Genomic DNA, 16,373 nt, shown 5'->3' with positions numbered 1-16,373 from the left:
ACTGGGGAGGCATCTGCAGCCCTGGATCTCCAAGACCTTTCAAACCCCAACTCCCTGCAGCACAGTCTATCCTTCAGCTCCCAGGGACAAGCCCCGAATACGCCCAGGTGAGAGCGGGGAGAGGGGCCGGCTCCATTCGCCAAACCTTGCCTGGGCACCTGCTGTGTGCCAGCCTGCAGGGACCTGGAGAAGGATCAGACGCACCAGGGATGACGAGGCACGTGCCCTGAAACTCCAACCCCAGGTCAGAGGAGCTTCGAGGGAGCCCAGAGAAGAGGGGTCGCTCCCAGGGGGAGCAGCTTCCTGGAAGAGGGAGCATCTGGACCTGCTGACTGCATGCTCTGGGGGCGTGGGCAGTGCCTGGCACAGAGCCCAAAGGCACCCAACCGGGGCCCAGTGAGTCTGATGAGCCAGGCCCCGTAGGGTCAACTGAACAGTACGGGGTGGGGGATGAGAGCATTCCGGTGGAGGAACCCCACCCCACGGGCAGATGCCAGAGGTAGAACTTTGTAATCATTCACTCACTGAATCCTGCTAACCTCCCCAAGGTAGGGACTATTATTATCCCAACCTTCCAGGACGGGAAACTGAGGCACAGAAAGTGACCCTGGCAGGTCAGGGATTGGAACCTATATCCATTTGGCTCCATGACATCACCACCCCACCCACAGCCCCTTGGCATGTTGGCATGAGGGAGCATGCAGGGCAGGGGCGGCAGTTGGGGTGGGGTGTGCGAGAGAAGACGGGACACAGGCTGGAGCGGCTAAGGTGGGAAAGGGGCCTTGAAGGCCAGGCTGAGGTCTTGGCATACCACCCACAGACAAGACGGAGCCACGGAGCAGGCGTGGTGGTTACAGAGAGGACTCTAGAGCTGGTCTACCAGCTCTGGGGTTCAAACCCAGCTCTTCCATTGGCCAGCTGTGCAGCCTTGGGCAGTTCCCCATCTGAAGAAAGGGGTTCAGATCAATGATGCTGAACTTTGGCACACAATGAAATTCACGTGTTTATTACACTGCAAAAAAGAACAGAAACTGGAAGCTGGTGGACTGAGACAGTGCCATCAGGTTCAGGAACGACCTAGTCGCTGGGCCCAGGGCGGTGGGCACAGCCTGGCACACCCCAGCCCAGCCCGCCAGGTGGGTGCCAGGCCTGGGGAGGTGGCGGCGGTGGTGTCTCGGAGCCTCGCTGGGGCATGCGCCAGCATGTGCGTGCACGCGGCTGTGTGTGTTGCTGCAGCAGCTTCTATGCAAACATGTTAATTTGTTTTCATTTTGTGTTTTTTTTCCCCTCGCAGGATAATTGGGTGAGTTTGAAGTCTTGGCGAGGCTGCTGATTATAGCTATTTGGGTGGTGCCCTCGCGGGGCTCGGGCCCTGCCTCCTGCCTCTGGCAGTGAAGGCAGCATCTGGGGGCGTCTCAAGGGGTGTGTGGAGCTGCTGCTGGGTTCCGGGGGCTCTTGCTGGCTGGGGATGGGGAAGCTGAGACATACTGGGCCCCCCATCATACCCTCCGCCCAGACAATACCACAGCCCTGGAGAGTGCAAATCCCGCCCACAAACATCTTTTCTTTGCCCTGTGTGCTGCAGTTAAAAAAACTGTGACATGGTTGCCAATATTAAAAAGAAAAGAAAAACTAAAATTCCACCTAAAATTCTCATTGTCTGGTTTCTCTTGGAAAAAAAAACAAAAACAAAAACATGGCAGCTCTGGAACCACTGAGCCCACATTCCCACGAGGCAAGTGGCAGCTGCCTTGTTCACTGCGTCACCTGGGTGGCCCCTGCGGACACCTGAGTTTTCCACCCTGGAGAAGGGCCCGGGTTTTGGGGTCCCATGGTCCGAGGCTCCGCCCTCAGAAGCTGTCTGCCTCCCTGGGCCTCCTGTCCCATCTGTACAACCCCGCCTTGCCTCGGGAGGACTCAAAGGAGATGGCCGAGATTTCAGGTGCATAGGAGGGCTCGGAGGTGTTCATCCCCTTCGGGAGAGGAGGGAGAGCTGGGGTGGGAGCTTCCTGCCCCTCAGGTGTCCTGCACTTCACCCCATCCCAGGACAGGCAGCCTTGTCACTGATCCGTATCTGTTTCTCCCGCTAGGCGGGGACCAGGTCCCTGAGGGCCGGGGCTGCATGTCTGTTTCAGACTTCACTGAAGACCTACTATGCGCCACACTGTGGAAAGAGCTGGGAGAGAGGTGAAAAGGCTTGGGGCTCTTGTCCGAGACCCAGTGGAGGGACTCCAAGCCCCCACTGGACAGGGGGCATTTAGGGAAGAGGTGAGTGGAGAGAACGCATGTGTGTGCACACATGAGTGTGTGTGTTGGGGAAGGGGACAACAAAGGCGCTCCCAGTGGCGCCCTGGCGTGAGAGGAGGCACAGAGTGGGGAACAGCCTGGTGGGTGCCAGCTGGTCCCAGGTTGCTAGAATACGCTGTGGGAAGCCAGGAAGCCAAGCGGCCTTTGGGGGCTTCCTGTGGTCGGTTCTGGGCCTCTCATCGGGCTGGGCTCCCAGAAGGGCCTTGGTCGGTGTCTGCAATGGACAGCTGCCCAATGGGCCAGGGGGCGGGCAGGAAGAGACTAAGGGCTGGGCCTTCGGGAAAACAACCTTCCTTGTGTTCTGGACTCCTTGGGACCCTTGACAAGTCACTCCAGTTATCTGAGCCTCAGCCTGCTTCCCTGTAAAATGGGGCTGCAGCAGGGACCCAACGAGACAATCCCTGCAACATGCATATGCTCCTAAGAGTTACTCCACAGCCCTGCCACCCGGCCACTGCCTGAGCTTGTCCTCTCACCTTTACCAGAGTCTTGGCACGACATCCTCCAGTGCTCCTGGGAGTGGACTCTATTTCATTCCCATTTTTAAGCTAACGAGATCAAGGCTCAGAGAAGGTTTAATGGGTAGGGCAGCCCTCAGCAGGGTCCTGTGTGTGGTCTCCACTTAAGCTGCAGCCACTAGCCCAGAGCCTGGCCAGGACGGAGGGATGGAATGGACGCCTGGGGCCCACCCAGGGAACACAGCTGGCCAGCAGCTTCCTGAGGCTACACAGGCAACTGAGGCAGGGACCTCAAGTTGCAGCCCTGGGTCCTGGGACCCGAGACCAGCAGAGCACAAAGGGCGACTCCGTGGAAAGCAAAGGCTTTGAAGTCGGCCAAATCCTGGTTCCATAACCAGCTGCATGAGGATAGTGAGTTACCGGTTCTCTCTGAGCCTCAGTGTCTTCATCCGTAACATGGGACCACTGCCCTTTACCTGGAGGTTGGTGGAGTGCCCAGCCCAGGGCTAGCACATAGTAGGCCCACAGCAAACCAGGTTAATGGCCACCTGTGGCTCCAGAGCAGCCAGAGGCCCCCAGAAAACAAGAGGAAGGCAAATAATGGTGGAAGGAGAGAATGGCAGCAGGGGAGAAGATGACAGGCACCCTGGCCAGTCCCCTGGGGGTGGCAGCAGACCTCTGTGGAGGGCTCGGGCCTCCCTGGTCACACAGGGAGGCAGCTGGCAGCACCTCCTCCCCCACTGAGCACCACACAAAGGGGCCTCTATTCCCTGCTCCGAGCATTTATCCCTGGCCGGCTGGGCTGCACCGCCCTCTCCCCATTCCACTGGCTGCCCCGCCTGGCCCAAGCCTACCCAAGCCCACACAAAGGCCGGTGTGTCCCTGCTGAGCCAGCCTGGCCTCAGAAGACCCCGTACACAGGGAGCTCGAGAGCTCCAAGGGTCCTGGGGGGGGTTCGCAGTGGGTGGCAAGGCCGATGGGGAGGGGGCTAGGAAGGCATGAAAGAGACTTTGGAGTGGATGAACTTGAATCTGGCTCCAGCTTCCCCACCTCCTAGCTACGTAACCTTAGGTCAGTTTGGACCTCGGTTTTCTCACCTGTACAATGGAGACAATGATGATCACATGCCCGACTTTCTGGGCTGTGAAGGGTTCAGCTAGGCAATGTGGGGCCTGGGATGCAATCAGCGCCCAGCACCTCAGAGCCAGATTAGGGGCAACTGGGGAAGGAGTGGCGGGCAGGGGTTTCCTAGAACTTGGCCAAGCATCAGCCCTACCCTGGGAGCCTGGAGGCCAGCACCCTGGGCAGGGGGAGGGGATGGCAGCCCCTTGTGGACCACTCCACCCTGCACTCCCCAGCCAGCAAGGTTCTGGTGTATTGGCGCTGACCCCCAGGCCAACGTCTGAGCCCCCTACTGCCCCTGGCCCATCTGCACGCAGTGGGGTGACAGCAGCTGCTGTTCATGAAACACCTCCTGTGTGCTGGGACTTTACCTGCATCACCTCCTTTCAACTCCACGGCTACTCTGGGATGGCGCAGGAGGATGGCACAATGGTTACGGCTCTGGAGCCAGCAACCCGGGTCCCAATCCCGGCTCCTTCGCTCCCAGCGGTGGGACTCTGACCTCACGCTCCCTGATGCTGAGAAGGGCCGCCTGCCCTCAAAGGGTCTGTGCAACAACCAAATGGGAAAAAGCCTGCTCGAGGCCCTCAGCCGGGAGCCCGGCCCCAGCAAGCTTGAAACCCTGACCACTGGGCTATTACCCCAACTCACAGACGGGGAAACTGAGGCCCCGCTGGCAAGTGGAGCAGTGCAGGCGTGCAGGAGGCGGGCAATAAAGCCAGCGAATCATTCTAGGAGATGGATGCAGGATTCAAAGCCGAGTCTGGTGGACTCTGAGCCCCTCTTTCTCCCTGAGGATTTTGCAAACATATTTTAGCAGTTTTTTCTTGTTGCACAGATGTCCTCATTCCGTGGGCCTGCTGAGGGTGGGGCAGGAGACCTGGGCCTGGAGCCTGACCCATCTCCCTGGCTGACCCCCAGGAGCCCTCACCCTGCCATACAAAGTCCCCCTTTCTCCCTCCCACCCGCTCGGGGCGGCCAAGTGAACAGCGGAATACAAGTAATTAAGCCGGCGCGCACCATCCGGGCGCCCGGGAACACTGTGGAGTTCCCCTTTTATGTTTATAGCAATTGTATGAAAATGTGCAACACGGAGCAGCAGCAGCTGACAAATGAGACGAAACAGACAGGATTCCGGGCCGGCTTTCTTCCGGGCCTGATTGGCATTAATTGTGAGCGTTTACAAAGCACAGCTCGGTGCCTGACATTTGCTTCAAGCGAGCGTTTCCTTCTAATAGTTTTAATGATTACAACGGGAGCTGGTGATCACCGCCAGGCGGGGCTGGGCGGCCTGGTGGCAGGCCTGGGCTCCTGCCAGGGGTCTGGCCAGCTTGTACTGCTCAGGTCCCAGGGGTCTCACTTTCCCCTGCCACCTGTTGCGGGAGGGCTGCACGGAGGACCAGGCCTTGGGCACCGGGACCTCCGCCTGGGGCCTGGCTGCTGGCACACGCCACGCTACCTGCTTATAACGTTGACCGGGAAACCCACAGGCACGATGTGCCTGGGCGCGGACCCGGGGAGAGGTAGGGGAGAGGGGAGGTACGGAAGAGCAGTGGGACTCTGCTGGCCTGGCTCTGAGGCTTGAGGGCCTCAGTTTCCTCATCTTACAACGGGGGTGGGAAGGCCCCACAAACGCCAGCTGCTATTTCCTTGCCGTGTGACCTTGGCCAAATCCCTTCCCCACTCTGGCCTATCCTTCACCTATAATGTGAGGGGCGGGGACTTAGTCAGCTGGAGTCGCATGGATCAGTTCCAGGCCCAGCTCTGGCCCCCTTCCAGCCGCATGACCTTGCGAGAGTCCCTTGATCTCTCTGAGCCTCCGTTTCCCTCATTAGCAGAACGGAGTTCATGATCCCCACGAGTTGCAGAGTGGTTTCTAGACTCCAATAGAAAGGGTGTAAAAACCCTGAATTTCTGACAAGCCAAGTGTCCCTCCCCGGAGAGTCCTCCAAGTACCTCACTCACTCATTCACTCACTCGCTCACTCATTCATTCAGCAAACATCACGTATCCTGATCAGGAACCTGGGGAGACATCAGTGAGCCAAGCAAAGGTCCTCCCCAGGGAAGAGAGACGGCAGACAGATACAGCAGCTCTTCATATGCAAGATCCCGTCGCTTCTTATCCTCATTCTACAGAGGAAAACACAGGCACGGAGAGGGAGAACCGAGTCTGAAGTCACCAACTGGGACGAGGTGGCCCAGCCATCAATCCCTGGCAGAGGGGGTCCTCCTCAGAACCCCGACGACCAGCCCACTCAGGCCCTGGGTGGGAGCCCTTTCTGAGGGCGTGGGGAGGGTTCACTCCTTGGGTGAGGCACATCTGCCAGGCCGGGCACCATGGCAGGAGGCCTGGACCACTGGGAAGAAGGGAGCCTGTGAGGCCTGGGCAGCCCCATCCTTCTGGACTAGAAATGGGAGAGGAAGTACCTCATCTGCGGGCCCCACAACACCGCTCATTCCCGCATTTCCATCAACACCGTGCGGCACCCACTCCATGCCACATCCTGCTCTAGAGCCATGCAAACAGCATCCGCAAGCTGCCTGGGAAAGGCCGCCAGGTACTCGGACAGCTGCATGGCACGTGCAAAGGCCCGGAGCTGCAAAAGAATCCAGTGGGTTCAGGAACTGCTGGCAGTTTGCAGAGGCCGTACCTCCTCTCAGCAGTCAGGCCCCAGGGGGCCCTCTCACCCCTGCCCCACCTGGCCCCGACTTTGCCAGGCCCACCTGCTGGAAGCCCCCAGGATGGGTCCCAGCTCCGAGCTTGGCTTCAGCTAGAAAAACTTTGGCAACTGTTTCTTTGGAGTCAGTCTGGGGGGTGGGGCAGGGAGAAAATATTTTTTTAAATGGGGATTTTTTTTTCCTTTTGCATATGGTGGCACAGATGGGCCCATGATCCATAAAAACTGTTTGCAATTAAACTCCCACTTTGCATGGCTGGATTTGTCAGTCGTCTGAACCGCAAGCGTGGGGCTCCACACTGACAGGGAGCTGGGACTCGAGGCAGGGTGGGGCCAGATTCGGCAGGATGGGCGGAGGCCAGGAACCTGCTCTGGGCTTGAGGCCCGATGGGGTGTCAGGACAGCCATGCCAGCTCCCCCTCCGGGCATCCCCAGCCCTCGCCAGGAGTCGGAGTGTGGCCAGGCAGCTGGGGTGGGGCTTGGCAGAGCTTCCCTGCCCACCAGAGACTTGGCCAGTGCTGGGTGCCCTGGCTGCAGGGGCAATGAGGGTGGAGAGAGTGGGGCTGATCACCACTCGGCCCCTGCCAGAAACCGGGGCTGGGACAGGCAGGAGGGTGGTGGGGCACTGCGAGCCATAATGGGGGTCCAGCAGGCAGAGGGCAGTGGCAGGTTCAAGGCTGAGGAGCCAGGACTTCTGGCCCAGTCGGCAGAAAGATCTAGAGTGGAGCCACAAAGAGCTGCCAGGGGCCCGAACTGGCTCCTTCCTCATCCCCAGGGGAACTGGCCCAGCCTCCTTATGCCTCTTCGAAGCAGGTGGGGAAATCAAGGCAGGCACTGAGAATATCGCAAGGGCCTGGGCGTCCCTTGACAAACCAACAGACTCTCTGCATTTGGAAGCCTTTTCAGAGGGCTTCTAGAATGGGGGCGAGGGGCCTGCTCCCCTTCACCACTCCTGGCCTCAAACGCCAGCCTGCCACCCTAGCTGCCACCCTGGGACGCTTGCTTGTTTGGGTTAACAAATGCATCATTTGGCTTTGGGAAATCCTGAGATCGCTAATAATTGTTCCCTGATGAAAAGAAATAAGGCCCTGATAGTCCTTCCCCCCGCCCCCTCCACGCTGGGAAAGAAAAGTCATAAAAATAGCTTGTTATCTTACCTATTGAGGCTCCGACTGGATGTTACTGCTAATTGGGTATAACATCCTTGTCTTGTTCTCTGAGAAGCTAAATCAAGAAAGCGCCACTGCTGCGAACTAATTATATCTCGGGCCTGCAGCTTGCGGCTTGTCTCTCCCTTTATTGAGTTAAAAAATGGTCGCGAACCTTCATCTTTTATCCCCGCGAGCACTGGGTCCAGGCTGCCTGCCAGGCACGGCCGGCTGCCCTGCGGGAAGGTCTAGGAGGGGTCTTGGGGACTGGCAGCAGGGCTGGGAGTGCTGGGAGGGAAGCCCCTGCCCCAGGAACCTGCCCGGCTCCCTCCCCCGGCCCCCACCCCCAGGTCTGGTGCTCAACTTTTCCTGGAGGGAGGGACTCTGGCCTCTGTCCTTGCAGCGGGGCCTATGCGGAGGTCAGGAGCATTTCAGCCCAGCAAGCTTTCATTCATTTATTCATTCAACAAACATTTCTTGGATGCCTACCTACTATGTCCCAGGCACTGTTCTCTGCTAAAGCTTCCAGTGGACCAGAGGTAGCCCCCAGCACCCGCTGACCTCAGCCTGGGTTCATGGAGATGTTGAATAAATACACTTAGACGGGGACTGGATCATTTCTCTGCTCAAAGAGCTGCCATAGTTCCCTGCTATTGGAGGGCAAAGTCCAAACGCCAAGACCACCCCTGCTCCCTCCACAGCCCCCTCTCTCCACAGTCCAGCCACATACTAGTCCCTCAATCTAAACACTCTTGCCTGCCTGCCTCTGAGCTGCTTCTCATGCTGTTCCCTCCACCTCAAAGGGCCCCCTTCCCTTTCCTAGACAGCTCAGCCCTGCCTGTCAGAAGCCCACCAGGCTTTAAGGCCTTGGCCTTTAATGACACCTCCTCCAGGAAGGCTGCCCTCTCTGCCCCAGGCTGTGGACTTCGAGACCTGGGTTTGAATGCTAGCTCAGCCACTCAGTGAGGGCATGACTCTACTCTGCTCAACAGCTCTGAGCCTTGGTTTTCTCACCTCTAAAATGGGTTAAGACCTCTTCCTAGAGGTGCTGAGAGGCACGCTACAGGTGATCTGTAGAATGATGAATGAGAGGGTGCCCATGACGACCTAGCTCTCACGAAGAGCTCAGTAAACACTGTTATCATCCAGACTGAATGCATCCAGAATCCGCCCGGAGCAGCCGCACTGCAAGGATGGGGACTTGGGTCTCTCTGGGAGATGGAGGAAGGTAATGGACTCCACACCTCAACGGCTCTCATGGCTGAAGAATAACCCATAACCTCAGAGAAGATCCCCCAGAAATCCTTCACTCTGGTACCCTGGTCCTCTGAACCACACAAAGACGGGCGAGAGGGACCCCTGAGCTCATCAAGGCCAGGCAGGCAAGTGGGCTTCAGCTCAAGCCCTGCTGATTGATTGGTGCTGCCTGCCAAGAGCCCTGGAAAGAATCCAAGGTCAGGGGAAGAACTCAGCAGGGGAAGAGGGCGGCAATTGATTGGTGATGTCTGTCAAGGGCACAGCAGTGTAAGATAAGCCAGGCCTGCCAGGGACTTGCCATCCTTGACATTCTACAGAGGACGCACCTGAGGCCGGGCTGGGGTGGGGTGACTTGCTCAGGGTCATGTGGCTCAAAAAGGCAACAGATGGCCCAGAACTGGGTCCCCTCAGCTCCTACCCAAGGATCCTCTCGTGACAGTCCCACCCTGCCCAGCGGCCTCACAGGCAGAGGACAAGCAAAAGCTTGCATGGATAACAAAAGAGATTCTATTGACCTGCCATGTAGCCCCAGGCTGTCGCTTCACCTTGCTGAGCCTCAGTTTCTTCATTTACACAACAAGGATAAAAACACCCTTCCCAGAACCATAGGAGCATTAAATGAGGCAACAAAATGCCAAAGGAGGGAGCTCAGTCTGGCACACAGCAGACGCCAACAGTGTCCTGTGATTCCATAATAGGCAAAGGTGTTTAGAAGTCCCCAAAGCCAGCAATCAAAAGTGCCGCCTCCTCCAGGGAGCCCTCCCTGGCTACCCCAGGTGGAACAGTTTCCACCTCTGACTTCCTAGCGTGCTTTGAGAGACTGGGGGCCCCAGGGGGCATGGGCCACACCTGGCTTGTTCACTGCTGCATCCCCCCGCTCCTGGTACAGTGCCTGCACACTGTGAATTCCCGTATTGTGGCGATTAACCCACTGTCCTGTGATGGTGTGTCGGAGGCTTCAGCACCTTTCAAGGCAACCAGGCTTATTCATCTTTGCATCCCCAGCCCCTGGCAGGGAGCCTGGCACGGAGCAGTGAATCTCTCTGAATGAACGGATAAATAAAGAGCAAAAATAGCAGTTCCTGTTTACTGCCCGCTTGCTATCAGTTCCTGCCAAGCCTCACAGCTGCCTTCCAAGTGGACGCCTGGCCCATCTGACAGATAAGGAGACTGAGGTCACGCAGATGCTGAGGGGCAGGGCCAAGCCCCACATTCAGGCCTGGAGCCTGCAGGCCAGGAGGCCCTGCCACCTCTGCCTCCCCCCGTGCCAAGCGCAGGCCTGGACCCTGCGGGCAGCTGCCCCTGCCTTGGCAGTGAATCCTGGAGCAGCCAGCTGGCGGCTGGACCTCCCTCCTCCTCCTCCTCCTCCGAGGGAGGTGCCCCTCTCCACAGACTCTGGGTCATTAAGTTCTGCGTCATTAAGTCCCCATCCCCAGGAGCCTGTTCACAGCCAGCCTGGGCCTTACCCCCTGACCTCCCAGGCCTTTGTCCCCTCTGCCCTCTGCACAATGGCAGGGGCTCCCAGGGCTCCAAACAGCTGCTGTGGCTGGGATGCTGATTTGCTGCGGGGCCAGGACGACTGGCTGGGGCCTGTGCCTGAGCCCACCCAGCTCTGAAGGGCTCAGCGGAGCCCACCCGAGCACTCCGCGCACTCATGCTCATCCCACCCAAAAGCGTGTGAGAAAACTGCTATTACTCCCTTGAACAGATGAGGAAAGTGGGGCCCAGAGAGGTAGAGTGACTTGCCTGAGGACACACAGCCAGTGAGAGTGCAGGAGCTGAGGTTCCATCCCAATCTGCGACTCCCAAGCCCCTGCAAAGGTTGTCGGATTAACCTTAGGGCCCCCAAGGGCCCCCAGATCATATGGCACCCCTCCTCCCGGACACCTGCACTGGCTTCTGCCTGCTCTTCCTCTGGACACGCTGGGTCCTTAGCTCAGCTCTCGAGGCCCTGCACACCCTCCTTTTACCTCTGCTCTTATAAGCTCCCCTTGCCCTTCCTGGTCATGCCCCTTGGTTCTCAAACTCCCTCTGCCAGCGACATCCCCATTCACTCCATGTTGGGCAGATCCACCCAGTCCTCAGGGCCCAGAGTACAGGCCCCCTCCATCAGGAGGCCCTCGCCTACCAGCCGCAGTTCTTCCCTCCCCAGCGTCTCTCCTCCAGCCCTGCTCCGGCTCTGTCCGGCATCTGAATTAGTTGCAGACTCATCTTACCCCCATGGAGGCTGTGGGCCATCTGACCCCTTAGAGCTCTCCACCCAGACAGTAGCCAGCAGGTGCCCTCGCCCAGGCTGAGGCCGGTGTTCACTGAGTGGAACCACAAGGCGATGGGGGAGGGGGGAGCTGGAACCCAGGCTTGCCCTTTCACCCTCTTCTCACTGCCCACACTGCACCCCCACTTCTGGCCATCAACAGACCTCAGACTTCCGCCACTTCCTGGCTGTGTGACCCTGGGCAGTGATGTAACCTCTCTGTGCCTGTTTCCTCCTTGGTATGGGAGTAGTGACAGCACCCACATTTCTTAGGCTATGACATAAACTCTGGGAGGTACCAGGCAGGTGACCGCCACCCAGGAATGGTTACCGTTATCATCTCCATCTGCACCCCACTCGAGTGGCCAGCACATGAATTTGGGGGTAGGAGAGACTCAGGTTCCCACCACTTAATGGGTGTGTGATTCTGGGCAGGCGGCTCATTCCCCAGGGCCTCCATTTCTCCATCTCTGAAATGGTACTAACTCCGCCCACAGCAATGCAACATCTCTGCGACCTGTCTTTTGTTCGAGGCACGCAGTAGGCTCTCAGATATTTCTCAACTAACGAATCAACGGTCCAGGTGGAAGGAATCCATCCTTCCAGCCTCCCCAACCCCCAGCCTCCAGAATCCCCCTCCCCACCCCCAGCCCTTGCAGACTAAAATAGTCATTAGGCAGATTTCAAAAGATGTCAGTAGCTTATAATTATAGTCGACATCCTTCTGAGATAAAAGTGATTACCTTGGATGCAAATCACTTAGCAACCAATCAGGGCGGCGGGCGGCGCCCGCGGAGGTGACCGGCCGGCGCGCCCTCCTCCGCAGCCCGCCCCGCACCGGCGGAGAAAGCGCACAATAGCTCTTGACACGCAAATGGGTTAACACAATAAAGGCGGCTCCGGCCGCCGCCGGGGGAGCGCGGCAATTCCCGGCCCGCGGGAGCTAATAAAGCGGCCCTTTTGTGCGCGCCTCCTGGCTCTCACCCCCGCGCCGAGCCCAGAGGAATCGCCGCCTGATTGAATTACGGTGCATGAATGTGAGCTCCTCCGCTCGCTTCCTCCGGTTGGTGAAGGCGGAGGGGGCGGGGGCGGGGGCAGGGGGCCCCCTGGCCAGGCCCCAGCTTCCCAGGAGCTCGGACGGATGCAACGTGTGCTCACCACGTGGGGTGCCCTGGGTAGGTGGGTGGGAGACCCAGGGAGGCAGCTGGAAGGGTGGGGTTCTGTGAGCTGCCCGGAGGTCTTTGATCTTTGGCTCCAAGAGGGACTGGGAGAGCCATTCAAGGCCCTGTTCTAAGGATGAGGCTAATAGTGGCCACGAGAATGTGCGTTTATGGAGTGCTTACTGTATGCCTCGGTCTGTGCTAAGACCTCATTGAATCCTCACCAGGATCCCGGACAGTGGGTGGTATTATCAGCGACTTCTCGCAGATGACGAAACGAAGGCTCAGAGAGGCAAAGCTACTCACCCAAGGTCACACAGCCAACATGTGTGAACCCACTCCACAGCCTGGCTCTTAATCATGAGCCACCGCCCACCACTGGGGCTTAAGCTGCCCAGCCCAGCACGGGCCCAGAGCAACTGTGAGGCTCAGAAGGCATAGGGGAGGGGCGAGCTTACATGGAATTAGACAAGTGATAAGGATTACTGGGGGTAGGGAGCTAACCCTGAGAGAGGGGACTGCCCAGAGAACTGAGAAGGCCCCCCCCACTCTGACCAGAAGGGATGTCCAGGTCACCGTCCCCATCCAGGGAGCCCTAACTGGATCCTCTCCCCTGCTTAAACCTCCCCCATCCACCTAAACCTCCAGGACACAGTCCCCCCCCCCACCCGGGGCCACCCCTGCTGCTCATTCAGCACACCCCAGCACTCACAGGCCCCTACATGGCCACTCCCACTGCCCAGAACTCTCTTTCCACCCCTCTGCCTGGTGAATCCCTATTTGTCCTTTCTGAGAGTCACATGGCACCCCTCCTGGAGGGCCCTTCCCGACCCTCTGGCTGGGTCAAGGGCCCCCTCTACATCCTTGCCTCCCCACCAGCTGAGTGCCCTCCAAGAGGGTCCCCGGGATGGCTGGGGGCAGCCTCACAGCCCTTCCCCGAGTGAACCCAGAGGGGCAGACGACAAGGAGCCCAGGGCTGGCTCCTTCAACCTTTCCTGGCCGGCGGGTTTCATACCTTCCTTCCCTCAGTGCTGGAGGAAGGGGTCCAGGGGGTGAGGGGAGCAGGCTGACCACAAGGCCAGGACCAAAGTTGCTGCTCCGCTCAACACTGTCCTGTAGGTGATGGGAAAGCAGGATTGAGACCCAGGTTTCAGTGTGGCAAGGCACTCAGCGAGGACAGACTCCCTCCATAGCCAACAGCCCCTGACTTGCAGGGACCCTGTCCAACAAGTGGAGGTAGCTCCCCTCCATCCATGGAAGGGGGTGGGAAGCCCTGGGGACTCTGGAGCCACGGCAGTTCAGAGCCAAACCTCTGCGGCTGCCTGGCTGAGCACCTGTAGCCTGTCACGTCCTCTGTTTGAGCCTCAGTTTCTTCATCTGTAAAATGGCCCCAGCACATGAGCCACTGCAAGGAGTCACGGAGATCCAATGAAATGCCTGGCACGTAGAGAGATGCTGGGTAAGCTGGCACTCCCTCCTTCTCGGCGCTCGGTGCTACTGCCAAGCCCAGGGAAGGAAACAGAAGGAAATGCCCAATTCTGACAGCCTTTCCCTCCGCCTTGGCTGTGGAAGTGTAAATACTCCACGGAGGACCTCCAACTGCCTGTGTTTGTGGATCTCTGGCGCGCACCCTGAGTTTGTTTCTAAACTGGGAAGCTTCGAGAGGCAGCGCAAACAGCCCTTCTGCCCACCTCTCCCACTTTCCCCCCATCTGCTGTTGCTCCTCTGTCCTTGGAAGTCTGTGTGTTTAACGACACCATTTCAGCTGGAAATATCATCTCCCTGCCAAACCCCCAAAAGCGGCTCCACTGATATTTATTGACCTGTTAATCTAGCTAGAGAGCCCAGTAAGAGAACAGAACAAATGCTGGCTGCAGAGAGACCGGGGCCTGGCTTCTCCTAATGACCCCTCCACACTCCTCTCTGCTCTCACCCCACGCAGCTGAAGCAATGACACATCCTCCAACCTTCTCCTAGAAACGTGATCACAGCAGTTTCACCCCATCCGACACTGGCAGCACTTGCTGGAAGCAACTTAGCAGAGGAATCCAAGAGCCAGGAGCAGGATGCTGGCTGGGGGTTCTCTGGGCTTTCACAGGGCACAGGGCCAGTGCTGGAGTGTGGTGGAGGAGAGAGGGCTGGTGCCCGACCCCCATCAAAGCTGGCCCCTGGCAGAGACGCGCTTTATTCAGACCTTGGCACTGATGGGCCTGACTTGCCCTCCATTCATTTAATGAGCACCAACTGTGCATGTCAAAATCATCTTCAACACCAAAAGCGGAGCGGGGCAATCAGGACTGCAGGCTCGGCCAAGGCCCCTCATCTTGGTGTTGAAAGCAGAGGACCCCTGGACCTGAGTGGCAGCAGCAGCAACTCCTTTGCGCCTTCCCTGGCTGGGGGTGGGGCACCCACATTTTCCTGAGCAGAAGTAGCCTGTTTTAAGGCAGGGGGCCCACATCTCTCTGGGGACCCTGGGAACTTCAGCCTGCTGGCTGGGCATACCGTGGGATTCAGGGAGGTCTCCTCCATCACATTCCTTTTGAAAGCAGAAAGTTTCTCTGTTTGGGATTCCTGAGCCCCCAGGCACTGCCAGGCTGCACGGGCAAAGCTGAACACCTGTCCCTGGGGGGAGGAGCATCAGCAGGGACAGCTGGCACTGCCTCCCTCCCCCACCTCACGGGGCGCTGGGGATTTAGGTCAGAGGACTGCAGTTGGGGGTGGGGGGAGTCTACCTACACCCCTCCACTACCCAAAGGCATCCAGCCCCGCCCCTGGTTACCATGGCCCCGCCCCCTTCGGCCTTGGGTCAAGGCAAGTCGCGTCTCCACGGCAACCCCAGTGACGTCAGAGGCCTGGCAGTGACGTCACGCCGCGGCCCCACTGGGGAACCCTCTCTCCCTGCGAGTTTTTTGTAGGAACGCGGGCTGTAAGGGGGCCCTGCTACGGTCTAGCCTCAGAGGGCATAATCCTCAAAGGCAGCCACCTGCCTGGCCGGGACTCCACAATCCCTTCTGAGCTGATGTCCCTTTAAGATCTCAGAGACTACTTAGGAGAACCTCGAGCTGTCCCATCCCGGGTGCCCCTCCAACCCCTTCAAAACATAAGAGTTCTTGGGGAATTTTCAGATGATAGAGCTGCTACCTTTGTCTGTTGGCTGTAGGGGTGGGGTGACCTTTCCTCTTTGGCATCCGCCCCGCCCAGGGCTCCGCAGAGTGTCCACAAAGGGCCCCCAATCTCCACTCCGGCCGGTCCAGACAAGTTGTGTGTGGGAGGGAAAGGGGCAGTCAAGAGGCACCTCTGCTTCAGGATCCGCAACAGCTCAAGGCCCTTTTATTTCCAATCCGGGCTGCCCCGACGCCAGGGGGTGCCCCCAGCTGCAGCCCGGAACCCCACCCCGCGGAACTCACCGGATGAGCCAGGCCGCCGAAGGGCACCAGGTCTCAGCGGCGACGACTCTGCGCTCGCCGGGTGGCAGCCATGCAGAGGTGGCAGAGGCTGCCTGAGGAAGTCCCCCTTGGGGGCCGATGCCACTCTCCAGGTAGGAAGGAACGCTGTCGGTAAGGGCGATCCAGGCGCCGGCCCGCGCTGTCCGAAGTCGGGAGTGGGGGGTCTCTCTGCTCAGCGGGGGTCGTGCCCGCCCGGGACCTGGGCCGCGCGGGCGCTCAGGCGGTGCATCCTCGCCAGGGTCTGTGCTCACCGCGTCCGGCGGGCGGCGCTGCGCCTCCCCTCGGGGTCCCGCTCAGGGCTGCAGCTCGGCCCGCGCTGCTCCCCGGGGCGCCCTCTGCGCCCGCGCCAGGAGCCCGGTGGCTGCGGCCCCTCTCGCCGGCCCCAGCTGCAGCCTGGCTTTGTTGCTTCCTCTTGCTCGACCGCCTGCCCGCGGCTTGCAGCCTCCTGGTCCGCCCGAGGGTGGGGAGGTCGTCTCCTCCGGGGTTGCACGCACCTGCGGCGGCCTCGGCTCCTCGCCGGGCATGCACCGGCCCCCGCAGG

The 16,373-nt window shown here is 59.2% G+C and overlaps 1 protein-coding gene across 2 annotated transcripts in view; it reads right to left on the bottom strand.

The window, feature by feature from the left end:
* The window catches only part of FAM222A (family with sequence similarity 222 member A), a 54,867-nt gene extending 38,742 nt beyond the window's left edge, over nucleotides 1-16,125 (bottom strand). The window contains exon 1 of one of the 2 annotated variants that reach the window (XM_004429880.3): nucleotides 15,794-16,125. Coding sequence is in view for 1 of the 2 variants with exons in the window: in XM_087424084.1 (XP_087280210.1) it covers nucleotides 15,528-15,574 (47 nt within the window). In the remaining variant the exon portion in view is untranslated. Of the gene's footprint in view, nucleotides 1-15,527 lie in introns of both variants that reach the window. The other variant, XM_087424084.1, reaches the window with a different exon arrangement.
* Between the last annotated feature and the right edge of the window lie 248 nt (nucleotides 16,126-16,373).

The sequence above is a fragment of the Ceratotherium simum genome, chromosome 35 (genome assembly GCF_057802395.1).
Source record: "Ceratotherium simum simum isolate JZ-2026a chromosome 35, ASM5780239v1, whole genome shotgun sequence".
Classification (NCBI taxonomy): Eukaryota; Metazoa; Chordata; class Mammalia; order Perissodactyla; family Rhinocerotidae; genus Ceratotherium; species Ceratotherium simum.
Note: the sequence above shows the minus strand (reverse complement) of the source record. Positions and strands in the feature narration are given on the sequence as shown.